The 27,167-nt window shown below is 33.6% G+C and overlaps 6 protein-coding genes across 8 annotated transcripts; 2 read left to right on the top strand and 4 right to left on the bottom strand.

Moving 5' to 3' along the window:
* Nucleotides 1-621: 621 nt before the first annotated feature.
* On the top strand, nucleotides 622-1,796 carry LOC120261671. Its single transcript, XM_039269646.1, has 4 exons — nucleotides 622-726; nucleotides 1,152-1,350; nucleotides 1,430-1,556; nucleotides 1,638-1,796. The coding sequence occupies exons 2-4, from the start codon at nucleotides 1,166-1,168 to the stop codon at nucleotides 1,719-1,721; spliced, it is 396 nt and encodes a 131-aa protein (XP_039125580.1). The 5' UTR covers nucleotides 622-726; nucleotides 1,152-1,165; the 3' UTR covers nucleotides 1,722-1,796.
* Nucleotides 1,797-3,644: 1,848 nt separating this feature from the next.
* Nucleotides 3,645-5,078, bottom strand: LOC120261670 (transcription factor MYB106-like). The gene is made up of 3 exons (XM_039269645.1): nucleotides 4,797-5,078; nucleotides 4,591-4,720; nucleotides 3,645-4,494 (listed from the first exon to the last, which is right to left on the bottom strand). The coding sequence occupies exons 1-3, from the start codon at nucleotides 4,927-4,929 to the stop codon at nucleotides 3,783-3,785; spliced, it is 975 nt and encodes a 324-aa protein (XP_039125579.1). The 5' UTR covers nucleotides 4,930-5,078; the 3' UTR covers nucleotides 3,645-3,782.
* Nucleotides 5,079-8,097: 3,019 nt separating this feature from the next.
* On the bottom strand, nucleotides 8,098-10,020 carry LOC120260275 (transmembrane 9 superfamily member 12-like). The gene has a single exon (XM_039267714.1). The coding sequence runs from the start codon at nucleotides 10,018-10,020 to the stop codon at nucleotides 8,098-8,100; it is 1,923 nt and encodes a 640-aa protein (XP_039123648.1).
* Nucleotides 10,021-15,665: 5,645 nt separating this feature from the next.
* Nucleotides 15,666-17,497, bottom strand: LOC120262431 (NAC domain-containing protein 92-like). Of its 2 annotated transcripts, none has more exons than XM_039270536.1 (4): nucleotides 17,394-17,497; nucleotides 16,951-17,170; nucleotides 16,581-16,852; nucleotides 15,666-16,478 (listed from the first exon to the last, which is right to left on the bottom strand). In XM_039270536.1, the coding sequence occupies exons 2-4, from the start codon at nucleotides 17,135-17,137 to the stop codon at nucleotides 15,828-15,830; spliced, it is 1,110 nt and encodes a 369-aa protein (XP_039126470.1). In that variant the 5' UTR covers nucleotides 17,138-17,170; nucleotides 17,394-17,497; the 3' UTR covers nucleotides 15,666-15,827. The 2 variants fall into 2 exon arrangements, with proteins under 2 accessions (XP_039126470.1, XP_039126468.1); XM_039270534.1 differs by having other exon boundaries at nucleotides 17,261-17,399.
* A 5,619-nt stretch (nucleotides 17,498-23,116) lies between these two features.
* LOC120260274 (pentatricopeptide repeat-containing protein At1g59720, chloroplastic/mitochondrial-like) lies at nucleotides 23,117-24,556 on the top strand. Its single transcript, XM_039267713.1, has one exon. The coding sequence runs from the start codon at nucleotides 23,117-23,119 to the stop codon at nucleotides 24,554-24,556; it is 1,440 nt and encodes a 479-aa protein (XP_039123647.1).
* Nucleotides 24,489-26,910, bottom strand: LOC120261393 (2-hydroxy-palmitic acid dioxygenase MPO1-like). Of its 2 annotated transcripts, XM_039269270.1 has the most exons (4): nucleotides 26,432-26,910; nucleotides 24,995-25,057; nucleotides 24,830-24,901; nucleotides 24,489-24,760 (listed from the first exon to the last, which is right to left on the bottom strand). In XM_039269270.1, the coding sequence occupies exons 1-4, from the start codon at nucleotides 26,879-26,881 to the stop codon at nucleotides 24,644-24,646; spliced, it is 702 nt and encodes a 233-aa protein (XP_039125204.1). In that variant the 5' UTR covers nucleotides 26,882-26,910; the 3' UTR covers nucleotides 24,489-24,643. The 2 variants fall into 2 exon arrangements, with proteins under 2 accessions (XP_039125204.1, XP_039125203.1); XM_039269269.1 differs by having other exon boundaries at nucleotides 24,489-24,901.
* Between the last annotated feature and the right edge of the window lie 257 nt (nucleotides 26,911-27,167).

Raw genomic sequence — 27,167 nt, 5'->3', positions numbered from 1 at the left:
TTGATACATGACTTATTATATTTGTCTAAAAAAATCTTAATTTTACATAATATATATAGCATATGTTAAGTAATAAAAGCATGTGAGGTTAAATGCAAGAACAATTAAATTTTTTTTAATGAAAATACGTAAAAGTTTCTAAAATAAAATACATAAAATCACTCTTTCCTTTTTTTTTTTTTACTTTTCACATTTTGAATTTTTTTTGTTATGTTTTTACTAGTCATATTGAAAATTTTCTGTAATATTAAATAATTTTTTTAAATTATTCTTTAATTTAATGTACTTATATAATTTTTATTAAATCATAATCAACTAAATATTAAAACATTTACTCCCTTTAATGAAGTTTTAAATATAGTAATTTTAAAAAATAATGAATTTTTTAATAAAATATAAGTAATCAACTAACTTTAATCATTTTTTTGTAATCCGTATGAATTGAATAAATATAACAAATAAAAAAAGAATAGAGGGAGTAACATGCATCATATAAAATAAATTTCTTTTTTCAAAAAACTCCTCCAATTTATCTCTAAAAAGTAAAAACCTCTCCCAAGTCCCAACTTTATATTTTTCTCAAGAAAAATAACTATTAAAAGATAATTAAAAAAAAATTAAATTTGTAAAAATAGTGGTATTTGAATGCACTAAACCATCACGCTGTGAGGGAAGACCACGTCCGTCACCGGTGTTGTCTCGGATTCACACGTCTCGCGGTCAAGGGTACGAACGACTAAGCCTCCTCTCCTCTTCATCTTCCTTAATCTCACTGCATGATTGACATGATTGATGATTCTCTACTATGAGAAAAATTGGTGCTTTATTATCATTAAATCTCTTTTTAGTGTCTTCATTTTTCATTTTTTTTTTGGGAATTTTCAGAACTCCCTGGCTTGATTGAATTTGAATTTTTTTTAATTTGGTTTTAATTGTATATCCATGATAAGAATAGTTAACAAGTTAATCTTTTTTTTTTTTTTTTTGGTTGAAAAAATAGCCAGTTCATCTTGCACACAATGTGTTTGACGAAATGCCTTTTAGGAAACTTTCATTTACTTTTTCCAGAATTAGAGCAAGAAAGCAAAATTATCTTTTTGTTTCTTGTTGTTGTTATCTTCTTCACTGTTTGTTTCTTCTTTGTTTGACAGAATTAGGAGTAGTGATGACAGATAGAAAGGTGAATTTGGCTCAGAAGGTTGATAATGGGGATTCTCCTGCTAAGATTTTGAGCTCAGCTGCGCAGTTTAAAAGATGGGGTAGGAAATACCCGTTTCTTCGGTATGGTCTTCCGCTTATTTCCCTCACAGTTTTAGGATCAGTTGGGCTTGCCCATCTCATTCAAGGCGGGTGAGTATTTTTCTTTTCTTGTTTTGCTATTATTAGTTGCACTGGTTCTTATGGGATGGAATGGCTCTTTTAACTTCAGTAAAGAAGTGAGTAAGGAGAAAGATGATCTTGAGTGGGAGTTGCTTGAATCAACAAAAGCATTGTCAAGAACAGGACCTATGGAAGGGTACAAACCGAAAAAGTTCTCTTTGGAGGAAGAGCTCAAGGTATTCTCTTTTTATGAATATGCAACGGACTAAAGAAAATAGAGTTTTTTGTGTATGGGCTTAGTGGCTTTTGTTCTGCAGGTTTTACAAGAGAGGGTTGACATATACAACTACGAGTACAAGAAGATTCCTAAACCAAATGAAGGGAATGCAAACACTAAGTAATTCTTTCCATGAACTTTTTTTTTATCCTAACTTTTGTATGAAATGACTTTGTTAGCTTTTATAACAAATACATCATAATATGCATCTTTCTATTGCTTGCAAGCATTGCATAATTCAATAAATTGCATCAGAATAGTGATGAGCTGGCCTATTTTTCTGAGAATGTAGTCTTATTAAAAGCATTCCTCAATAGCATCTCTGACAGTCTAAACACTGAGTGAACTGTTGATGGATTAAGAAGATTTTGTCACTTTCACTTTACTCCTGTGGTTAACTGACAGTCCTTTTTTGGCGAGTGGTTTTAAATTTTGGATGATCTTGTCTTTCCAGTCCTGTTTGCATAGCTTTTAGGGGCATACATTATCCAGAGATTAAAGTCTTATCACATAGAAAATTTAAATACTTTCAGAAATCTCTACTCCACAGTAGCTTGCCAGATCCAAACTTCAGTGCCTTTCAATATTATTACAACTTCTTCTGCCAGGCTAATAAACCTCTGGAGGCCAATGAGAAGCTTTAGGTGGTGTTGAAATCTTAAGCATGTGATGGGTCATGGAAATAAAAGCTTTGACACCAAGTGGAAAACCAAAATTTTTGTGTGGTTTGCAACTAACTGGGATTGCATGTGACATACAAAGGAGTGTTACTACTAGCAAGTAGTGAATTTTTTTTTCCCCTGATGTTTGGGAACTGAGGGTTCACTGCCTAATGCCTAAAACACAAACTGGACACTAAATCATCACCGTAAAACCATGCTGATCAACATTTGAAAAATCATTGTTATCTGGTTATCCAAGTGATGAGTACCAAAAATAGTTGGAAAAAAAAAGATACATGTTTGCACTTTCTATTATGAATTTCAGCCATATTTTCTCTTTAAAAATTCTGAACTTTGCCATTCATGATAATATTGTATTTTCTGCCTAATTTGAAGCCTAGCAACTGTCTGATTGTGAAAAATTAAAGAGTTTGATTCATTCAAAAAGTAACCTCACTAAAATGTGAGATCTTATCTGTGAGCCGTTTCTGTCCTATAGATTTTACATTCAGCTACTTTTGGCACTCCTTTGTCAGGGGATGGCATCTTATTTTCCTTGTGCCTATGTCAATGACATTGTTATGGTTGACATTTACATGCGATCTTAATTTACTTTATTGGTCAAATCCATAGGATCATCAACCTACCTTTCTCATTTGTTAACAGAAAACCATACCTATTATTTAAGCTGAGAGCATTGGATTTTCTTTACTGAAAACAATGCTTTCAGCTACTGTTTTGACTGTTATTAAACTAGTATGCTTGTTCCATATGGTAAATAACAACCATATAGGTTTTACATTTACTTTAGTATGTTATGGTTCGACGCATCAGTTAATAAGGACTAGTCTCTGATCATGAATGGGCTTGGCTTCTGTCAAGGGAAAATTAAATGGCCAGCCGTTGCCTTCAATGAATAGATTGGTTAGAGGCACAGATGGAAGAACTGCGTCATTAGTTATTAAGGCGATGGTGACTGGCAACAGTCTTATGGGGCCATGGCCTTTAGCATACTGCCAAACTTGTGGTTCCTTTTTTTCCCAGTGGACCTGCTTGCTACTTGTTAATTATCCTTTGGGGACAGTGTGATTATTACAGTGCAAGTGGAGGAAGAAGAATCGATTTAATTTTACTCCTTAATTTATTAAATCAGTGATATATATATTCTAGAGTGGGTGCTCTAATTGATACTGGCCCAGGCGTCATTAATGGTTGATGTGGGAGATGACTACACTTGCACCTACCATGTCTGTGTGAAAACAAACACTGCAGTCATCCTGAATTACATTGGTGTTGACCCATCCTGCCTTCTAATAAGTTTACCGGCATTTTGACTTACTTGAAGCAAAAGAGAAACAACTTTCCATCTTTCTCTGATGGGTTAGTTCCTAGAAAACACAGGATGACAATTTTACTGAGGATTCATTGAGTGGAAGACAATTCAAATATAACTGAAAGTATCTCAGCAGTAAAATCCAAATCCAACCTCTGCAGTAAAATAATAATAAAACAAATTAATTGATCTAGAACAGTGGAGGCAGCTGTGGTGTGTCGGAAGGAGAATCTGAGTTTACCAAGTTGAGAATGCTGTCCCAATATCTCTTGCTCTCTTCGTCTTCCTCAGCACAGCTGCTGCGTTCCTCAGCATTGTCTGACGAGTTATCCAGCAACATGCCAGTGAACCCGACTATGTCGAGTTCATCCCCTGCATCAGAAGACACAGTTCCGACATTGGATGAATCCACAGAAATGACTAAACTGGTGAAGTTGTCCATCTGCCGGGGCTTTCCAAATAAGCATTTCCATTCGACCTCCTCACTTTCCATGTTGTGGCAAATTGTGGAATGGTTATCGTCTATAAGTCCCACCCCGGAGAACGTCCAGGCTTGGAGAACATCATGATCTAGAGGAGTGGCTGAGGAGGAGCAGGATGACGAAGACGAGGAGGTTGAGCCCAGAGACAGCGAGTTGTGATGGTGCAAGGAGGTGGAAACAGACCGAAACTTGGATTCCCGGGCGAGTCTTGCCTCAGCTTCGAGACGAGCACTCTCCCACTGAGCCATGTGACTGAGACTTGCGGCGCTCTTGGACTGACTCCCAAGTGTATCACTCTTAGGCTTGTGAGTCACTGGATCAATTCCCATCTTGGCCAGCCTCTTCTTCAGATGTGTGTTCCAGTAGTTCTTGATCTCATTGTCGGTTCTCTTAGGAAGGTGTGTTGCAATAGCAGACCACCTGGGAAAAAAATGATTTTATGATCATTAATACTAGAGTAAATGCAATATAATTAGAACAGCAAAAAGAATACAAGAATGACTGACTAGTAACTACCTATTGCCAAGAAGAGCATGGAGTTGGATGATAGTGTGCTCTTCTTGTAAGTTAAATTTGCCTCTCTTGATATCTGGTCTGAGATAGTTGGTCCATCTGAGTCTGCAGCTCTTGCCACACCTTTGAAGTCCTGCACATTAGCAAGCAGAAGTATGAACAATTATATATATATATATATATATCAATATATGATAGCATGAACTCACCGGCTTTGATAGGCAATGCACGCCAGCTTCCATGGCCGTGCTTCTCAATGTAGGCAAGCAGCTTCTGGTCTTCCTCCGGCGTCCAGGGTCCTTTCTTGAGACCCACTTTCTCACAGCATGGAGATCTTCCCATTTCTCACTACTTTTGTTTTCTATGACCACTCCTGCTGCTTCTGTGAGAGCAACATGGCATGCAAGATGGAGAAAGGAAGGAGGATTGTGGTGGATAAATAGAGTGACACAGTTGGAGAGAGAGAGAGAGGGAGAGTAGGCACTCAGCCTTGTGCTCTCTCTGCTTCTATAGGCAAAGGTTTTTTTGCATATAGGACCCTGAAATTTTACATTTTTTCATTTAATTAATTTATTTATTTTTTGCTTCTTGATTGCAGATATAACTTCTTGAAAATCTTCCCTGGTGTTATAGAAACCTGGATGCTATTAGTTAGTACCTGAAATCTAATGGGGTAGCTTCTGAAAGATGCTTGATCCATATTTGATTTAAAATTTCTTATTGTTAGAAAAATTAAGGTTTTTTTTTTTGCCTTGTTTACCCTGAAAATTTGCCTAATTGAGTGTATGGTTTTTAGTCAAACTCAATGACATGTATACCTTGATAATTCAATTTATTTGTTTATATACCCTTCTATTCTATATACATTATTAAAATATATTATAAATTATGTAAATATTGATTTTTTATAATAATAAATTACACTTTTATTTAAATTCTTAAACTACTTTAGTAATATTAATTTTTATTTGGATGTAATTAATAAAATTAATATAAATTTTTCATGCAAAAAATATTGGCTTAATCATTATTAGAAATTTTTATGATTATATATGCACAGGAGTTTTTATCATTAAATATGTAATAATACATTTAAATGTTGTGCATGGGGTAGAGGGGTATACATTCAAACAAATTAAATTTTAGGGACATAAATGGCAGTTAGTTCTATTAAGAGGTGATGCAAAGTGAATTTTTAGAGATATACAAGAAAATAACAAAAAATAATTGGATAATATTTACAACTGTACCATCGTTTGCTCAACCGAAGGAATGAATATATGGGCAAAAATTTTTCTAGGAGTCATGTGAAAATCAAAATATAGTTAGGATATATATATATATATATATATATATATATATATGAAGAAAACCACAAAATTAAATATGGGATATTTTAGCATTAATTTTGAGTGGAGGTGCTATCTACTGAATTGACCAAACCACCCCTTATAGTAGTAGTCTTGGTAGTAAGAGAACTTTTTAGAAGCATTAAGAAGAAATGGGCCAGTGGACAATAATAACACTAGTTTTAATGGCCAATTAAATTACAAATTTCTCTTAGAAAAAGAGTTGCATTAATATTTGATTAAAAGAGATCAAATAATTAATTAGTATTAGCATTAAGTACATTTTAGAAACATGCCAAAAATTAATTAAAAATTTTGTTTCTTGAACTAAAGAGTTTAATTGGGAACTGCCATCCGTGAGATTGAGATAGGACATTAAATAGGAAGCAGTGGGGACTATCCCTCCACAAAGGATGGTGAAAGATGAGGTGTTCCATGGGGGACTGAGAGAGATAGGCATAATAAATGGGTCTAAAGATGTGCCTTTGCCTTCAAGTATTTCCCTTTTAATTAAAAGTTCATTATTCACAATATTTGTCAAAACAGTACATGTTTCTAAATATCATTAATTATAAATTTGTGCGTTATTTTTGTATAATCTTTGTCTTGATACTCTGTTTCCTCCTCATCTTTGTATTATTTAGTGTGTCAGAGTGTGATAACATAAGAACAAACATGTTTAGCAAATCCAAAATGATAAATTGAAAGTGCAAATGCTAACTGTAATTGTAAATAAAAAAGTGACTGATGGTAGAGTAATAATGTCTATTGTATTACTTCGAATAAAGATATGCATGTCTATTGTGTGTTATTGTGATATCTTTGTTCTTGTTGCCTTCTTGATTGATTTGAATATATTTGTTTCACTATTCCTTGAGATTTAATCAGATTTAACACACTGGACTCTGGAGTAACTGGAGTGCAGATAAAATGTCATCGTCGGTGCCTTATTCTTTTTCTTGTCTTGCACGCACTAGGACATTGTTTCGTCGGCAACTGTCTTTTATCAACTTGTGGTTGTGTGATTCATACACATATCATTGAAAGTCTTAATTCATAAATAAGAGATATAAATGAGCACAATGCTACTGTTGTTTATGTACTTTCCAAAGTTATTTGGAAGGTCTCTGCAACTCCACAGCAAAAAACATCAAGGAAGATGAATTCATTACAAGAGTGAAAACTTGGCTCAAATGACCAAGAAACATCATTTATTCCCTATCTTTCAGTCCTCCTTTGCATGCCCAACCAAAATGCATGAGTTTTCCATAATTAAGTTGGGAACGTGCTGATTTAAATGCTTGTCTATCATGGTCCCTTTCTTGCTCCCTTGAAATGACAACTAATTGCTTGATATCTCTGGTTTATTCACTTGCCATTATATTACGCATGAGATGGGGAACACACTCTGATTATTTGCCTACATCTAAATTCTTGTAATGCTTGATAAAGTAGAGCTTGTGGTTCTCAAATTAATTAAGAGCATGCTTTTGTTAATGTATCAAATGTGTCTATAATTTTCTGGTCAAGCAAAGCAGATCAGATCTTTATATAGATTGGGATATGGAGAAATTGAATGAGTGGACCAGCTCTACTCTGCATGCTTAGCAAGTTTGACGCTGTAATTAACATGATATTCTTGCACTATATACAAATATATTTATTTATATTATATATATGTTGTTTATGTGCATGTGTGTTGATGATTATTGAGGCATAACATCAAGCACTGAACTTTCATCACCACAAATGAAGTAATTAGATGTTTAGATATGATCACCATCATGCAAGAATTTTATTAATGGATTATTAATGGGTATTTAAGTTTGTTGTTTAGTGCTAAGTTTTTTTTTTAGTACTAAGAGGAAGCATGGACACTTGCTCCTGTCTCTTGCCAGAGCTTTCAAAATAAATGCAACTTTTGGGCGTTGAGGAGGAGATGAAATCCAACTGCACATTTGTGGTAACGCCCATTCACAGCTTTTGAAACACTATTTGTCTTCTTCTTTCTTCTATTCCATGTGTCCTCTTTATTACTGCTTTGCTGTCCCTTTCTCACATCAATGATATTCATCCAGTTCATAATAGAGTCAATTTATAAAGATTATTTGAGAAACAGATTACAAATGAATAGTTATATTATTGAATGCCACAAAGAAGACTAGAACTTAGCATAGGTGGAGAGATACTGAAGAAAGGAGAAGGCAGCAAGGGAACCAATAGCACCAGTAGATAGCATGACACAGAGAGCCAGTATGAGTGAATAACCAATATAGATACTTGTTGATGCTGGTCCATTCAACCACCTCAGATCAATGGCAAGATAATACACTGAATAGATAAATACATAGAGTCCTGTCGAACCTGATGCGAAAAAGGATGTCCAGCACCATCCCCAATCCTCAGTGCAAACACATCTGTAAGCAATGCCTGCAGATACTGCACTGCAGGCAATTGCGAGCATTAGCAGTGCCATCAGTAATAACAAACCGTAATCATTGAAACGTCTTTCCAGCCAAATACTTGACAGAAAGAAGAACAATTCTATGAATATTGTGCTAAAAGGAATAAGTCCAGCCATTAGAACAGTGAGCCATGTCTTGATTGATCTGGCATGGTTGTTGTTCTGAATGATATTACTGTAAAGATCACTAGATACTGATGATGATGATGATGATGATGGTATTGAGGCTGCAATGAATCCTCCGATGAAGGTACATGGAAGTGAAATGAAGAGCCAGAGTGAAAGAAGAGTCCAATATACAGATGCAGGTACTGCTCTTGTGCTTCCATTTGCTACATGGATCATGTTCATGGTGACAAAAATGGTGAAAATTATAGCATTGAACAGATAAGATGTAGACCATGTCACTGATCTCCATCCTTCACAATTTTCTCTTCCCTTGAATCTTCTCCATAACCAAACACTGACATACCCTGCAGGAATCCCAGAAAAGAAGTAAAAAACAATAGAGGCAGTGATCAAGAAATCTCCTTGTGATATCGGTGATACCAAACCGATAAGGGTGAACATTATTGTTGCGGCAGCAGTACAAGAAAGCTGAATTCCATTTGCAACCATGACACAAAAGAGAATGGAATAACAACTTGGCTCTTTATGCCACCACCTTGTGACACCCTGAGACATTAGTGGCAGACCTCTTGACAGCTCTTTCCACAATGTCCTGGAAAATTTGAAGAGAAGGAATCCAGCTAAAAGACTGATTGTCAGCAAAGAATTCAGGATCGAAAACCACCTGAGTTGCTCTGGTTCATCCTGCAAATATGCATCCCATCTTGAGCTCCATCTCAACTCATTCTTCTCCACAAATTCAACTTGGTAAGTGAAAGACACTGTCTCATTCTCAAGGATCACCTGGGGCTCATGCTCTGGTGATTCACAGATACTATGGTTGATTCTATCATGCATTTGCAGTTGAGAAATGGCTCGGTGATCATGCTTGATGCTGCAAGGAACCACTTCAAATCCAACTACTTCCATTTTCAAGGCTCCATCAACATCAATAGAATGGATTAAGATTCTAAACTTGAGATGATTTACAATGTAGTAATTGAAATCCAGAGTAGAGTAGTAGCCCAATGGGAATCCCATAAACTTAATTTGGACATCTCCAACACCAATAATCCTTAGAACAGGGAGGCCATCAAGAATCATATTGGTTTGATATAAATCATGGCTCATCTGCACCAACATGTTTGCTTCTTCTTTGCTCAATGGATGCCAAGTACACAAGTAAAGTGATTCACTAGTATTCATTCGGAACCGGTAAGGAGAATTACGGATTCTTTTTCCCATAAGAAGCATTCCCAAATTCTCTTCTCGACTTTGAATGATTTCTTCTTTTGGTTTGCAGCAAGGAAGGCTGTAGTAATCAAAGGAAAGTGTGCTTGCTATGGAAGTTAAGGTATTAACTTTTGCATAGATTTCATCATGTTTAGAGTAGTATTTGTGCTTCTGGTGTACCAATGGAAAATAGATACCATTGCATAGATGTAAATTGAACACCAATGATGCTATCACTGTATAGAGTATTGCTAATATGGGAAATGGTGGAATGTCCATTATAGAGAAGATCAATTAAAGGTAATATGTATAGAGAAAAAGGCATACCTATTTAGCTTGACTTTAGAGGCTCTATCTGATCAGGAACCCATGAGAGAAAGAGGAAGTGCTTCATATGAAAATAGATTGGTTAAAGTATGTGATGATGAGATGCTCGCCTCTCATTGTGGTTCATTGGTTGACTTTGGAGTCCATGGTTGACTCTCTAGGTTTCAATCAATCAGCCAATGCTTGTGGTGAAAAATAGGTTGGATCAAAGAATTTTTGTAATTATTATTATTTTATGGAGTGGTTGGATCAAGGACTTTGACTAGGAACTTCAAAGAAGAAGCAATTTTGAAAGGATAAATTCATTATAATATTATTTTATACATTTATATGATATTAGAATAATTTTTATATTATGTCATATCTGACCTTCTATATCTTGGGAGGTTAATCTAATTTTTAATTTTTTATATCTAATACAATGTTTGAAAACTATTTTTTTTTATATTTTTAGTACAAAATTGTCCAACTTAGAATGCCAACTTTTCCAACCAATGTACTAGGAATTGAATCATTGTTGATTGCACTCCTGGTTGGTACAGAGAAGTTCCACACTAATTAGATCATTAGATTTCTCTCTTTGTATCCACTCTAATTATAATTCAATTTGGAGAATTTACTGTAATTTTCTTTTATATAATTGCTACAATAGCCATGGACTTATGCACAACCTCAAATTAAATATCCTGTCATGTTCCTCACTCATCGGTGGCATAGGGTTTAAGTTATAAGCTCACTCTCAGACTAGGGACTCTATACCACCCTGTGCATAAAGAAATTTCTCACCACTCGTACATAGTTAACCCCTCACTCACCGTTGTTCGGTGGGCTTTCAAAAACTTGACCTTCTACACAAAAGGAAATATCTTATCTATTGTTATTTATTGTGAAATTTTAATTTAATTCTAAATTATCAAATAAAAGAGAATAAAAGTCCTCATATAAATAATGATTTATTTATTCATTAAAAAAGGTTCAACAATAAAAATAATGGCATACATCAACCTCGTAACTTTTCGGTATAAGAACAAATCAATGCTAAGTTTTTTTATTTACATTGAAAGACCAAGATATAGCTATATAAGATAACATCTTATGCATCTAATTCAAAGTATTTAAATATATATATTACCAATTTAATCATATTTTATATTTAATTTTTTTAATCTATTGATATAGGATCTTTTGTACAAGGTATTTTTTTTATAAAAAAAAACTGAAATTGAACTCCAAATCCCACACAAATTATAAAACTACATTGACCATCCACACACACATATATATATATATATATAAAAAAAAAACAAAAGACAGAGAGAGAGAAAGAGGTTATAAAAATATATTTCTCTTAAAAAAAATTGTCAAAACATATATTATCTCCTAATTTATGATATATATATATATATATATGTCAGTACTTGTCTTTATCTGCCAATTTATGAAGATATGCATCTCTTAAATTATTTCATCATTTCATCTGCCAACTCACATCAATAATATAATTGTACTTTTTTTGGGGGTACAATTTAATTTATTGATTAAAATGAAAATATATATAAATATATATTTGTATAATTGAGGAATGAAAGTATGAAACTAACAAAAGAAACATTATCCGAACCTGCGAGATGAAGCATATATATATATATTATATAGTGATTAGTGACTGTGAAGGGGTGGGCCCATTTGGTTTAGTAACTTTAGTTTGGTTTGGTTGGGGGTGTTATATGAGATATGACGTCAGCGGAACGGATAGCGCGTGGCATCTCATGTGATGTGGGACCCATGTCCGGTGGAACAACAGCCTAACTTTCGTTGGAGATTCGGCCGGTCACGCCCCCATTTTCATGCCCTTTTCAGTTTATTCTCACTTTCCTTTTTTTTTTCTTTCCATTTTTATTTATTTTTTAAAAAAAAATTTAGATTTTTTTTTAATAAATGAGGCATGTGGTAGTATGTGTTTGGATAGGAAATAGTACTACCACTGTTTGGGATTTAAACTCAAAATTTTTTAAATATTTTATAGTAATATTTTTATAGTATACCAATAATACTAGATTATAGATCTTTTGGTAAAAAAATAATTTTCAAAAAAAAAATTTATTGAGTTAGTTCAAAGGACCAAATGTTTCTCTTTATTATTATTATTATTATTATTATTATTATTATTATTATTGAGTTTAGTTTAATTTGACTGTGATAGCAGTGATGTTAATGAATGAATTGAGTGTATAAATATATATGTTAAAATATATAAATCATGTAATCATTGAAAATATATGAAAAAAAAAATAAGATGCAAAAGTTCCAAAAGAGATGGTTGCAAGACAATTGAAAAAACACACACAATAAATAAATAAATAATCAGTCTGAAAATATTATGCTTATTAAAAATCTTGTGTTCAAAATGATAAATAATTTTTGAGAAAAAATCTAGACTAACAGGAGATATGATGCTCTTCAAGATTTTTACTCTTGATCCTCACTTTTGGGAAATCCAGGATTTACTAGTTAGGATAATTTTATAAAAGAAAAATATAACACGAAGAAAATAACCTCATAGTTGTTGTTTCCTCTGGCTTATTTGTATTTTTATCAAAGTTGATGACATTTTTTTTTCTTTGGTCACTTTGTTGATGCAAAATAAAAAATAAATAAACAAATAAATAAGTAAAAGGCTTTACCTAAACTATCAAACAAATTATTGTTTTTCTTAACTCTCTCACCATTGATTCTGGTAAGACAGTGCCTAACATCAAATTCAACTAATAAATTTCAACTCTTATTCGTTGTATAACATGTCCCTAAAATAGGTATTCTCCTATGTCAATTATCTTTAATGAGCAACTATCTAATGGTCCCCTGTATTTGTCCTTCCTTCTTTTGTAAAGCCCACATTTATCATTGATGTATTTCAAGCTTCTTTTTTTTTTTCCTTTATTAATTTTTATGCCATATTTTAGTTTTCTCTCCCTATTAATCTATTATGCTATTTTTTAGTCTAATATAGTTGTAATTTATCCATTTTAATTAAAAAATTGAACTGATTTTTTTACTAGAAATTAATCTCATCTAATAAGCAAGCTTGCTTATAGATTTTTCAAAATAAAATTCTAAAATAATATAACAATATATATATAAAAAAAAAGTCATAACATATATCTATTATTCCAAATATCAAGTTTTTTTACATTGCAAATTTTTTCATATAAAATAGATAAATCATACTATTTATATTATTTATTATGGATCTTCTTCATGAAATTCCTGTGGCATATAATCATTGAATTTGAGCCAGACCAACATTCACTACATTCCAAGTCTCTCATAAATACTTGAAACACAATCTTGTGAAAATGTGGAAGATGGAAACACTTTATTCATTATCCCAAAATTTTGTCATCTCATGGCAAGTTGCATAAATATGAAATTAAGTCACCTGAACATGATTAATTAGGGAGTGTTTTATTAATCCAATACATTTCCATATCCTCTTATTTGTCTTACCATGCTCCCACGAAAGGGATGTTAACTCTCCCCGTGACATTCGCTCATATTATTGGCATGCCAGAACCTTTTTTTTTCTATATTTTGATAAAGTCGATAAAAAATAAAATTGTAATCAATTCCGAATAGTTATCAAGTAACTCATATCACTACAGAGGTTACTCAGAAGATCAAGCGTACCTTAATTTTTTTTGAGTTCCAAATCCATTGATTTCATCGGCGATATGACACCCAACTCGACTCAGGAGTAATCCGCCTCTTTTGTCACTGAGCAGGCCTGTCTCCAGATGGTTGACTTCGTCGGCTCTAGTTTTTCTCTATCTTTTTTTTTCTACGTTTTTTTGCTTTCTCTGTTCACTGTTATTCTCATATTTGGTGAGAATTACAGTTTTCTACTTTGTTAGTTTTGCTTGTTGCCTCTACTTTTTGTACTTTGTATCCCATGTTTCTCTCTTTTTTTAATAAATTTATGGTTTATTTACTTTATTTAAAAAAAATGGGTTAGTCACAATTTCTGTTTATATATATATTAAAAGAATAAAAAATAATGTAAAATATAAAGATATGGAAAGACACTTGTCCTGGTTGCTGACACACATAAGACAATAGATTTCCAACAATCAGAGAACGATTTATAAACAAATTCAAAATAAAAATAAAATAAATAAAATATTTTCCGGAATCCTAGCACAGGCTTTTCAATTTTATAGGTTGATGTACCCATCCATCAATTATTTTAGTAAATAATTGTCTTATCCAATCTAAATATATAGACAAGATAAAAATATAATTTTTATAATTTTTTTTTCTTCAAAAATATGGACAAGACTTAGTAAAATTCAAACTCTCAATATTTTTTTCATATATATATATATATATATATATATATATATATATGTGAAAAAATATAATAGGTTATTTGACTCAAATTTGTGATTTATATTCATCTCTTTGTTCTGCCTTTGTTATGTGCTTGCTCACTATATGTATTTTTTTCTCATATATTTTAATAATTTTATATTATATATAATAATAGGTCATTCTTTTATAGATGTTCATAGATAATAAATCTATAGACATATATTAATTAACCGTTAGATCAAAATCCACAATAGATCTAACTCAATTCTTATCGCCCAATCTTATTTGCAACCCACCAATACAAGTATAAATAAAAGGTGCTATTTCAAACATTGTTCACTATTCTTTCATTATTTTTTAGTGTTTGTCTCACTCTTTTTTTATTTTTCACTTTTGGTCTTTCTAGTTTCTACATAAATGATTTTTCTTCATATATATATATATATATATATATATATACAATTGCCGGTCAATAAATGTTCGGCGGAGAAAAAAAAGGAAGATTAATGATGCTATTCGTCAGTGCTAAACATTTTATAATTAATATTACTTATTTTAAAAGTGTACATGGGAATCACACTGTTTGAGAGGCAATTTTCTCAAAAGTTTATAGGTGTAATTAAATATATATATATATATATAGAAGGAAGAGTAATAAGAGAAGATATTAGACATAAATAAGTTGCATATTATTAGATAAGCTAAGAAGGCCTAGGAATGGGATAGCTACTGGCTAATAATAATGGTGTTGTGATGAAGGCCAATAATAATAATAATAATGGAGTTAGCCTAGCCATCACAAATCAAAGTGATTAAATAGGTCATTTAGGGATGGTGGGGGACCATAAGCATAACTATCTTCCTAATTAGGATGAACCTTACGTGCAAGTCTCAAATAGTTCCTTTTTTGATGACCTGAAAGATATTGAGTTGTCCTTCCCATTTGCTCCAGTTATAGGACCCTACCCTTCATCCCTTTTTTTATTTTTTATTTTTATTTTTTTCTTTTATTTGGATTCCAGTAAAACAAATGTAGAATTAAAATTTCAGAGTTGGTGGCCTAACTGAAGTTTGTCACACCTAAAAAACTCAATGGTGGGTTTGTTAATGACATCTGAGTGGAAGGGACCATCACATGATGATCTTAGTCCCACACCCTCTCAACAAAAAGACACTGCTGATTGTGTTGTGTGCGTGTGCTTATGTGTTTATTCTCTGTAGAACTTGCATGATTTCTATTTAATAACTTTCACAAATCTTATTGGAGGTTCACAAAACTCACATACAAACAGATAATGATAATAGTAAGAATAATAATAATAATAATAATATACAAACCAGTAATTTTTAAGAGAAAAAGAAGTAGTGAAAAGAAACTAGTCTAGTCTAGTCTATTCATAGGACCAGATGTAGTCATGGAGAGGAAGATGAGCAGCTGAAGAAGAAGGGACCTCTTGAGCAACAGAAGAGATCTCAGGGTTTATGTCAGAAGTGAGACCAGTCTCTTGAGAGATGCTAAGCATTTGATCCCTCTCTGTTTTGCAGCTTCCTTTCATACCATAATATCCATTACTTTCAAGCAATTGCACCAAACTACTACTACTACCACCACCACCACCACCAGTTTGATAAAACTGCAAACCATTAATGTTACTGTTACTGTTACTGTTGTTGTTGTTGGTGGTGGTGGTGGTGTTGTAATGGATCAGCTGGAGAGGTAACTTGGATGAATAAGGATTGGTAACTGATGAAGGGTTGGCAGTAGAAGAGAGGAGAAGAGGGTTGAGGTCCTCTGTTAAGAAGTCCTCATGGCCTTTCTGGCCCTCCAAGCCATTGGAGAAGCAGGTCACGTGGGCCTTGCTGCTGTTGTTGCTGTAAGTCATGTCTAACAATGGAGGAAGTAGTGGGGAACCTGAACCTACAACTATTGTTTCATCTTCTCCACCTCTTCCCATAACCCCAATGCCTTTCCTTCCTCCTCCTACTCCTCCTGAATTACTACTACTACTCTTCTGAAACACTCTTGATATCACCCATTCATTCTGCACAAAAAAAAAGAAAAAAAAAGAGAGTTATGTACTATTGAATTCAAGATTGAATATAGTTATATGTGAAAAATAAAGAAATAGTAATATTGGTTGCACCTTGACTGTCTTTGGGAAAGAAGAGAACTTTCCCTCAAGTCTGTACTCATGCATAACCCAGTTAGTCTTCTCACCCTTTGGAGCTCTTCCTCTGTAGAAAACAAGGGTCTTCTTCATCCCAACAAGGGTCTTTCCCCTGTAAATCTCCTTATCCTTTCCTGTTGCCTTCCAGTACCCTGACTCTGTTGCCCTGTTTGTCCTTAAACCAGTTGGGTACTTCCTATCTTTCACACAGAAAAAGTACCACTCTTTCTCCCCCATCTTTGCTCTCCCTTCATTCAAACAAAATTAAAAAGAAGAAATTTCTCAACTTTTAAAGAAAAACACACATGAAAACATAGCTATGCAAAGTAAGCAAAACTAGACTTACATGGCAAATCCCATGGCTCACACTTGTTCAAATCAGCCTCACCTATGGCTCTGGCATCAAATCTAGCATCAATAACTTTTCTTGAGAGGTAGTGAGTGATAAGTTCTTCATCAGTTGGATGGAACCTGAATCCTGGTGGCAAAGCCAATGGCTCCTCATCTCCTTTGTTAACAACTTCATGCTCCATTACTCCTCTGTCTCTCTTCTACACAAACACAACCTGCACAAATCTCTCAATGAACCATCATTCAAACTAACCACAAATCTCACATATATATATATATATATATATATATATACTTCTACAAACCTATGATCATGTGAAAACAGAGGACATGATATGGCGGGAAGGATAACAAGAAGAACAAGAACAAGAACAAGACATAGAGAAACTGAATAAATGTTTGTAAAGAAAGAGAGAGAAAGAAAGCTTTGTTAAATACCACGCCTTTCTGTTAGAAGAGAAAGAGATATAGAGAGAAACGTGGCAAGAGAGGCAACCAAAACTTGCAGGCTATGAAGCTGGTGGTAAAAAATTAGAAAGAGATATAGATAAGAGTCATAAAGAAACAAATATAATAATATTAATAATAATTATTATTATTATTGATATAAAGTTTAAAGTAGTAATATGTGGGGGGGAAATGTGAAAGGGATTCAGAACAACTCATTTGACCCAACTGAATGTTAGAAACATTCCGACTAAGAAAAGTAAACTAGTTTGGGTGCACTAGAGTTACGTCTGTTTTCATTCCATGCTATATATTCATGGCCTTTCTTTACTTAAAAATTAAAATCATTATAATAATTCTTCTTATCTTTTTGGGATGCTATTCTCTACTGTTTTTGTTTTATATAATCTCTCTTATCATTGTGATTAATGACTTAAATGAATATTTAATTTTTATGAACATATATATATATATATATATTTATTTGGCACCAAAAGACAGGGCCAAGAAACCACAATATTTGTCACCACACCAACGGTATGAGTCGGCACACAATGATAAAAAACGTGTTGTTTTTCTTTAGTGCATAAAGGAATTGGGTTTGTGAGATGTTTAGATATCTGCCTTTTTCTTTTGCAGTAACTGAAATGGAAATTTAAGAGAGATGATGATGTGTTTGGTGTTTCATGCCATGAGTCTTATGAGTCATATGACATGGGGGTGGGGTGCCATGTCTCACTTCCAAAATTAGCTGGAAAACTTAAAGTTGGTGCAACTTGCTCATTTAGATATTTGAATAGGTGCCTTCTCTGTGTTTTTAAGTTTATATATATGCGCATATTCTTGACCAAAACACTAAATCTTGAAAAGTTGGATATATATATACACATATATTAATAAAATAAAACAAAAAAAAGACAAAAATTACACAAAAATCCAGAAAATAGAAAAGGAAAACCAGTAAAAGAAAATAGATATAAAGAAAATATCCACTAGATAATGTGTAAGGTGAGAAAAAAAAAACACTACACCTTAAAAGTCAGGAACAAAACTCATCCATTGAAGCTATCCCAATAGCTGATATCAGAGTTGGGTGTAGATTCTCCTGGATCACTTGCATTGCTTTAATGCGATAAATTCATCACAAAAGACAAGAAGATAGAAGAAAAAAGCCAACGGTTTCATAGCTTATTGACATTAAGGATCCCATGGCTCATGGGTACTGATTAGTGATCAAATCCTCATATGCGCAAAATGAGGGAGCGAGGGATATTTAAAAAGCTTGTGTAATCTTTGATGAGTTTTTTTTTAAATATTAGAATATTCATTGTCCGATCACCATGATGGTTGTATTTAAGAAATAATTGACATAAGAGATCATTTGTAGGTGACAATCACACACAATGTTCTTCCAAAGTCAATAAGTTGTAAATAAAAAAGTCAAAGTTGCTTTATACCTATGACCGACTCTTCATACATAGGTTTTTTTTCAAATAAAAAAAATTCAAAAAGCCAAAAAATGAACAATTAGTCAATCTTATGATAATCCACATAATTTGGAGATATTTATCATTAAACATAATATCATAAAATATTATTTTCTCATTACTACAATAAAAAAAGTAAAAAAAGTAGAGAACTCCATTCATGATTTTGTCTTCATTTACATATAAAAATATATATTATTTTGAAAATACAATCATAAAAAAAAATTAAATTGAGGGAATATATATTTTAAATCAATTACAACTAAGGCATCACATAAATCTTTACTATTATCAATTATTTATATATTTTTAACAAATCATGTGTAAATATGTGTTTAGAATCAAGTTGATTATAACAAACATTAATAAAAATAAAATAAAAAATACAAATAAAAATGGAAGCAATGATGGATGGCAAGGGATGCGTGACAAGGTGGCTCACTTTGCTGATGGAGTTCCAATCAAGCGGGGAACTTACCAACCTACGCATGCGTGATCCAACGGCTCTCATTGGTCACAAGTCAGCATCCATAATCCGGGCCACAAAATGAACCCATGACCCAACGCCACCCATCTCATTTCAATCCATCACTAATCACTCATCAGTAACCAATAATCTATTCACAATTAGATGCTTAATTAATCCAAGCTTTCTCCTTAATTAATCATATTAAAAAACAAAGATTAGGTGGATGATGTGCTTAAAAAATTGATAATCCTATATATCTTATGTACTTAAACAACCAATAATTGAAAACTACTAAACTTGATATACGATTCGTATATGATTAAAACCCCCTCAATTCTTATCCATTGTAAAGATAGAGACCAAACTACTAATTTGGCTCTATTTGATGATGATGATGCATTGAAAAAATAAATTAATTAAATAAAGAAATATAAGAAATAAATAAGAGAATGTGAGAATACATGCACTTAATAGGGTAGAATTCAACTTGAAAATCAAAATGAGAGTGATTTAGTCGTCCAAGCAAATACAACAATGTGTGCTTCCTAAATACCGACAGATGGGTTAAATTGCGACAGAAACACATGTGGCAATATGTGATTGGTTGGGATTACGTGAGTGAGAGATTAAGTACTAATTGAAAACTCTTGAGATAAAGAATTACTCATGGGTTTGCAGCTGAAAACTAGACTCTTTTACTTTGAATTTGAGTTTGAATTTGATTTTGATTGAGTATTAAGCTTGAGAAAAGGATTACTTCAGTGATTTGGTTGCATTAGAAGTAACACACGGTTCAAACACGTAATTAATGGTTGGCTAAATTAGATATTGGTAGGCAATTAATTAGGAGTATTCTATGTAAAGTTGCTGAATGGATTTGATCTCTTCTACTCAAACATCCATAAAAATAAATAAATATGTATAAAATAAATTTGGTGTATATTTTGTTTGGACTAGTAGCAGATCAGGAGATGTCACTTGAGCTTTGAGAAGTACCATTTGTTGCTCAAGATATATCAACAAATATTTGATTGTGACTTTGAAGATAAATAAATAATTCATCATGCATGTCAATATGACATAATATATGTACACATTATAATATATGATTTTCTTTAGCATTAGGTACAAGTCTTAAAGTTAGTAGTTGAAGTACAGTTACGAGATGAACGTGGAGGTTTGAAATCCATGCATAATGTCAGTAATAGCATTCAAAGTTGCAGCTAATCCAACTAGTAAGTTGACATATTAGCTTGTTAGTTTGATTATGATTATTATTATTAATTAATTTACTTGTCATATATTTTTATATTATTATTAGCAATTGGATGGATCCTAATGGCTACTAGGTTTGCTCTTACATTAGCACGTCCATTTATGAATTGAATTATATAATTTAACAGCAGAGATCTCAACCACCTTAGATTCGGAGATGTTACTATTAGTGTCACAATAGGGTTCCCATCATAATTTCCATGATATGTTTATCCTCGTTGGAGCACAGACTGTCAAATTAAAACCATTTGATGTGATGTTTTATTTATTTATTTATTTTTATAAATACAAACAATTCAAACCCGTGTGCGTGTGCGTGTGCGTGTGCAGACTTTCTAAATATACCACGTAATCAAATTTTATACGGGGTTAACTCTAATTTTAGCTTGTACATAAGGTATTCAATGCTAATAAGCTATTTATGATATTGTCATATGATGGAGTTATTCAAACATAAGTTGGGTAAATAAATTTCATGATGTATTACTTATATAATGAACACGTAGAGATGACAACAGGTTAGGTTAGGGACAGATTTTAACTATCTTACTCCAGCCCCTACTCCTCCAACCTCTGCATCTGCCCCGTCTCTGATACCTGTCTAGGTTTCAAAAACTCACCGCACACTCGAACCTAATGGGAAGTCAAGTATCCTTGAGGATCTTCGACCCATCACCGCCTCTACCTAAAAATATTTAATTATATATATATAATTATAAAATTATAAAACCATAACAAGTATAATTTTTTTGATAAAACACCCATAATGTAAAATTTAAAAATTGAAAATATCAATCCAAAGTAATGGAATTTATATATATTTTTTAATTACACATGCAAAACAATGCTATAATAGGAATAAAAACTTTCAATCCAAAATAATATATATATATATATATATTTTTGGTTTAAGTGGCCAACTTTCATCATCAATCTTCTAATCTATGAATAGCTCCACTTCTTAATACAATATTTACACATTGGTATATATATATATTATATATATATATATATATGACATATTGGTATAAAAGTATTTTTATAATTTTAAATTTTGGATTGATTTTAGGTCAAGTATTAAGATTTTCGTATACGCCCTGCTCCACTTTATAGTTAAAGAGTTTTACTTAAACTCAACTAAAAATTTGGTCAAAACAATTTTTTTCAGCTTTTTAAGCGGAAACAAATAATAGTAAACGAAAATGTTATATATCAATATTAGAAATAAATATTAAATAAAAATGTAATATATTAAGTAAAAACTTATGTAGTTACATATAAACACACAATGTTAAACAAAAAATATACTTATTAAACAAAAAATATGTTGTAAAATAAAATAAACTAATGAAGTGAGCTATGGTTACCGAAAAAAATAAACTGAAAAAAAAATTATTTAGAAAGTTTAAATACCTAAGATCTGTCTTAAAAAATTTGAAACTTTTCATGGAGTTATAATTTATTTATCCTAAAATTAACCACCTCCAATCCCTTGGTTGATTGATTGATGGAGATCAAGGATAGCAAGTGTAATTAATTGGGATCAGTTCTGCCGTCTTTTTCATATGAGATGATAGTACAAGATCTTTACCCTCATTTTTATTAACCATTTTTCCTAAAATTAACCACCTTCAATCCCTTGGTTGATTGATTGATGGAGATAAAGGATAGCAAGTGTAATTAATTAGGATTAGTTCTGCCATCTTTTTTCATATGAGATGATAGTACAAGATCTTTACTCTCATTTTTATTAACCAAACCTCTGTGAATGAGTTTGATCTTCTTTATAATAAACCTTTGTGACACATGAGCACCCTAAACTTATAGTAGCTGGATTATTAATGAAATGGGGTCTGTGATCCATCTTTTGTTCCATATTTGCAATGCTGCATATAGATATGAAACCATCTTTTCATTATTCTATTGTGTTTCATTGGTCATCTTTTTCTACCATACATTATTAATACAACAAGACATCTATCAGCTTCATGCACAAATTTTGTAAACATATCATGTATCTTAATCTTTTCACTGATGCACAAAAAACCAAGTACTAATAAGGTATATTAATACATCAATTTTTAATTTTTAATTTTTAATTTTTTTTTATAAAGATGATAAACATGTTCTATATAGAGAAATCAAGGGGTAGATAAATATATACTCAATCTATATCCGTAATAAATCTATATTTTTTTCTATTATTTTTAAATATCACGAAATATTTATTATTATTTTTTTAAAATTACTTTTAACATTTTATTCAACTCTCATATTAGAATTAGATATCAGTAAGAAACGTGAATATATAAATTAGAGCTAATTTAAAAAAAAAAATTATAAAATTTTATAAAATAACTAAATTTTCTGATAATAAAAAAAATAAATAAATAATGAATTAGATGTTTATCTGTGTACCACAAATTTAGTTGGTATGGTTGGTGTTGTGACTAATTATTATAGCGGAACACTAACAATGAATGATGATGAGGAGATGGTGCTGGTTGAGCAGCAAGATATCTCCACCATCAGAGGCTTACAACTACTCCTACTCCTACTCCAAAGAGCATCATCTCATTTGGCTCATCCAATCATGCATCACAATGCGCCATTTGGAACAACTCCACGCCCGCATCATTCGCACTGGCTTCGACCAGCACATCTTCGTCCTCGCCAAGCTCCTCACTTTCTGCGCCGACTCCGACCACCACATCGCCACTGACCACGCCCTCTCCCTCTTCAACCACATCCAACACCCAGACACCTTCATTTGGAACACCGTTATTCGAGCACTGGCAAAAGCCCGCAGGACCCAAGACGCTTTCCTCCTCTTCCGCACTATGCGCCGCAGCGGCAATTCTCCGGATAACTTCACCTTCGCCTTCTTGCTCAAGCTGTGCGGGGACCTACCCACCGCTGCGATGGGCGCGCAGCTCCATGGCTCTGTGCTGACACATGGTTTTCAAACCCACTCCTTTGTGAGGAACACTCTCGTCCATATGTACGGTTTGTTCGGCGACATGTCTAATGCCTATCAAGTGTTTGAAGAAATACCCGGCGCGGATGCTGACATAGTGTTGTGGAACAGTCTCATCGACGGCCACGTCCACTGCGGCCACTACCGAGAAGCGCTACGAGTGTTCGAGAGGATGCAGAGGAGCGGGTTCACGCCAGACGACGCCACCATCGTTGTCACCCTCTCCGCCTGCTCCGAGTTAGGCGAGTTGGATTACGGGAAACGGATTCACGCGCGGCTCAGCCGCTCCATGCTACGCGATTTCGTCTCGGTTTCCAACGCGCTCATTGATATGTACGCCAAGTGCGGGGAAATCGATCGAGCGGTAGATGTGTTCGAGGGAATGAAGGAAAGGAGTGTGATTTCATGGAACTCGATGATACTGGGACTGGCCATGCACGGGCGTGCGGGTCAAGCGCTGGTGCTGTTTGACAGAATGCGCGGTCAAGCGTCCCCCGATGGCATTACGTTTTTGGGCGTGTTGTGCGCGTGCGCGCACGGAGGGCTCGTGGAGGAAGGGAAATACTACTTTGAAAGCATGACAAAGGATTATGGGATCAAGCCTATGGTTCAGCATTATGGTTGCTTAGTTGATCTATTTGGGAGAATGGGGTTTCTCAGGGAGGGGTATGACTTGATTAATGGCATGCAAGTGAAGGGCAATGCTGTGGTCTGGCGAGCACTGCTGGCAGCTTGTAGAGTTCATGGGGAGGTGGAGCTAGGTGAGCTTGTCCAGAGAAATCTCCAGGAGTTGGAAGAGCACAGCAGTGATTATGTGTTGCTCTCCCATGTCTACGCTGGTGCTGGACAGTGGAACCAAGTGTTTAGGCTCAGAGGGATGATGCATGGGAGAGGAGTTAAGAAGCCAGGACCTGGCAACAGTTTGATCAGGGAACACATGTTCTAGATAATATATTACAAACTTGTGCACAACCCGAGCTGAACATTTGCTAGTTTTTAGATGATTTGCAAGTAATGGAAGCTTCCAAGTTCTTCAAGCACAGAATTTGTGTTTGTTGCGCTGCTGTGCTTTCCGGTTCGCCTTTATCTTAGCTTGGACATTGGCATAGAAATCTGGATACGGTTCATAGCCGAAGAAATCTCGCAATGCCTGAAGATGAAAAATTGAGTAATTTAGGTCGTGTTGAGATGCTTTCAATTTGCGCAAATAGATGATTACCTCGAGCAGAACAAAAAATGGAGCCATCAGAAAAGCTTGAGACAGGTTATCCAGAAGAGCGGGTGACCGTTTCTGAAAATATCAACGAATCATGAGTGGGATCTGATGAATAATGATAGCATGTTTTATCGGCATCCAATGGAGAAGATTGGAATGAGTTGTTACCTCGAATATGCCATGGCCTATAAATTGTCCAGTCCAGCAGAACAACTGGACAGCGAGAACCACCTGTATGACAAATATTTGCAATAAAGATATTCTTCTACCACAGTTTACTAGTTCATAACTTCTTTAGACAAACGGCCATAAGTGACTATCATTAAAAATCATATTGAGGATAAGTCATATCACTTTGCAATAAACTGAGTTCTGCTATAATGGCTGTGTATAGTCAATAACCACCCTATACAATCAACTATAACCAGCTATTATTCATGATCACATTATGTGCATGGTCAGAATGCTCTACTTCAGTGATGAATTCTTATCTTACTCTATCCAGGATACACTACAACGAGTTGCTTATTTAAATTAACTGAGTACATTATATGACCATCTCCTAAAAGGATGAGTTTTGGCTGGCAAAATTATAAGCATGACAGCTAATTCAGTGCTATATAATTTGGATAATTAAAGATCAACAAACAGAATAACATTCTCCAAAATAAAAAATAAGGCATCACTTCTCATTCATAGGTTAATTTATACAGCTCCAGCTGAAATTCCTCAACAAAGAAAAAGAAAAAGGAAATGAGAGTCAAAACATCAGATAATATCCTACATAATTAAGCATCATCATCCACTATACAGAACCTTAAACTTCTTCTATCGAACAATCTTTTACAAAAGACAAAGGATAAGAGAAAGAACATGGCAGCAAGTGAGTGAAATGAAGAAGGTAAGGGAAGAAAAAAATTAGTAAACAAGCCAAGAGACACATCACAACAGCATTGCAATACTGATATGAGTATAAAACAAATACACACGATGAATACTAATAATCTAAAATTCAGAAGTTATGTAACTTTATTAAGGGCTCATAGATCACAGAATATGTTAGGACCACCCATCCAGCATTGTCAAAAGGCTAAATGAACATATAGATGGCAACTTGTTGATATAATTAATTATTTCACACAAAAAAACAAAATAAATAAATAAAGAAGACCAGATCATTCTAAAATAGTCAAGCAGAGAATCAATGGTAGTTCCCACTTACCAGCCATTCGCATACCAGAAAGACAGAAGAAGTAATTGATTAAAAAATAGAGATATTGCTAACTAACAAACTACCCACCAACCATCATAAAATTTGTGCCTCATAAATGATACAAAATTCTATGTAAATAATCAGAAGTCATATAGTTTGAAGAAACACAACAATGCCACAAGCATTTTATATATATCTCTCTTAGGCTTTGTAGCAGCAGGTACAATCAAACAACACAAGATCAAAATAAATAATTAACATACTAAAAAGATGAAAAAAAAAAAACTCAGCTTTGAACAAATAGGGAAATCAAAATCACAAGCGAATTTAAAATTAAAAAAAAAAATCAAAGAGAGGGGGGAATGGGGGATGGATTAGGGAAAAGAAACAACCTTCCAGGCAAGGGAGAAGCCGAGGCGGCGGGCAAGGGCGCGAGTGGCGAGCCAGCAGAGCATGCAGAGAAGGGCGGCCAAGGAGCCAGCTTTCCTATCAAAAAGGACATAAAACAAGGCGTAGACGAAAGCAACGCCGAAGGCCGAGCTGATAGAAAGATCATCGGAGAAGGGGACGGGAAGACGAATAAGAGGAGGAGTGAAGTGCAAAAGCACAACGAAAGTGAAGAAGATTGGCCAGACGAAGAGCATGTGGATGAGAACATTGATGGGATTGGTGTGATATGCGGCATAGAAGGCGAAATGCTTCTCCAGATCGAACAACCCTCTTCCTCCATTCCCCATTGAAGCCATTGAAATCATCTTGAATTGCATTTTCTGGAGAAATTTGGGAGGCCGTCGTATGTCCGTGGTGAAAGACGGGGGCGAGTTATGCCATGGCGGTGGCATAGATGTAATAATTAATAATTCACTGGCGAGTTTGGGAATTTCCACTTTTTGGTCTGCATCTTTAGAATTAATACCTATATTTATTAGATTTAAAAAATTCTATGAATTTTAATTTTTTTTAATTAAATCATGTATATCCTAATTAAAAAAATTGGATATTTTGTATATACACCAAATATATATATATATATATATATATATATAAAACATCATCTAAGTAAATCCCTAGATTTGAAATCTATGGACGTTTTAAATCTAAACCGTTGGATCATCATCCGATAATTGA

The sequence above is a fragment of the Dioscorea cayenensis genome, chromosome 5 (genome assembly GCF_009730915.1).
Source record: "Dioscorea cayenensis subsp. rotundata cultivar TDr96_F1 chromosome 5, TDr96_F1_v2_PseudoChromosome.rev07_lg8_w22 25.fasta, whole genome shotgun sequence".
Lineage (NCBI taxonomy): Eukaryota > Viridiplantae > Streptophyta > Magnoliopsida > Dioscoreales > Dioscoreaceae > Dioscorea > Dioscorea cayenensis.
The sequence above is the reverse complement of the archived record's forward strand: the minus strand, read 5'-3'. Positions and strand labels throughout refer to the sequence as shown.

Bases quoted from the DNA above. Each gene is read 5' to 3' on its own strand.
- LOC120261670 (XM_039269645.1), bottom strand. From the start codon at position 4,929: ATGGGAAGATCTCCATGCTGTGAGAAAGTGGGTCTCAAGAAAGGACCC. The intron at 4,721-4,796 runs GTGAGTTCATGC...GCTAATGTGCAG, and splicing joins TGCATTGCCTATCAAAGCCG to GACTTCAAAGGTGTGGCAAG. The intron at 4,495-4,590 runs GTAGTTACTAGT...TTTTTTTCCCAG, and splicing joins CATGCTCTTCTTGGCAATAG to GTGGTCTGCTATTGCAACAC.
- LOC120260274 (XM_039267713.1), top strand. From the start codon at position 23,117: ATGATGAGGAGATGGTGCTGGTTGAGCAGCAAGATATCTCCACCATCA.
- LOC120260275 (XM_039267714.1), bottom strand. From the start codon at position 10,020: ATGGACATTCCACCATTTCCCATATTAGCAATACTCTATACAGTGATA.
- LOC120261671 (XM_039269646.1), top strand. From the start codon at position 1,166: ATGACAGATAGAAAGGTGAATTTGGCTCAGAAGGTTGATAATGGGGAT. The intron at 1,351-1,429 runs GTGAGTATTTTT...TTTTAACTTCAG, and splicing joins GCCCATCTCATTCAAGGCGG to TAAAGAAGTGAGTAAGGAGA. The intron at 1,557-1,637 runs GTATTCTCTTTT...TTTGTTCTGCAG, and splicing joins CTTTGGAGGAAGAGCTCAAG to GTTTTACAAGAGAGGGTTGA.
- LOC120262431 (XM_039270536.1), bottom strand. From the start codon at position 17,137: ATGGAGCATGAAGTTGTTAACAAAGGAGATGAGGAGCCATTGGCTTTG. The intron at 16,853-16,950 runs GTAAGTCTAGTT...GTTTGAATGAAG, and splicing joins TGAGCCATGGGATTTGCCAT to GGAGAGCAAAGATGGGGGAG. The intron at 16,479-16,580 runs GTGCAACCAATA...TTTTTTGTGCAG, and splicing joins CTTTCCCAAAGACAGTCAAG to AATGAATGGGTGATATCAAG.
- LOC120261393 (XM_039269269.1), bottom strand. From the start codon at position 26,881: ATGCCACCGCCATGGCATAACTCGCCCCCGTCTTTCACCACGGACATA. The intron at 25,058-26,431 runs GTTGTTTCTTTT...TTTGTCATACAG, and splicing joins GCTTCTCCCTTGCCTGGAAG to GTGGTTCTCGCTGTCCAGTT. The intron at 24,902-24,994 runs GTAACAACTCAT...TGATATTTTCAG, and splicing joins TAGGCCATGGCATATTCGAG to AAACGGTCACCCGCTCTTCT.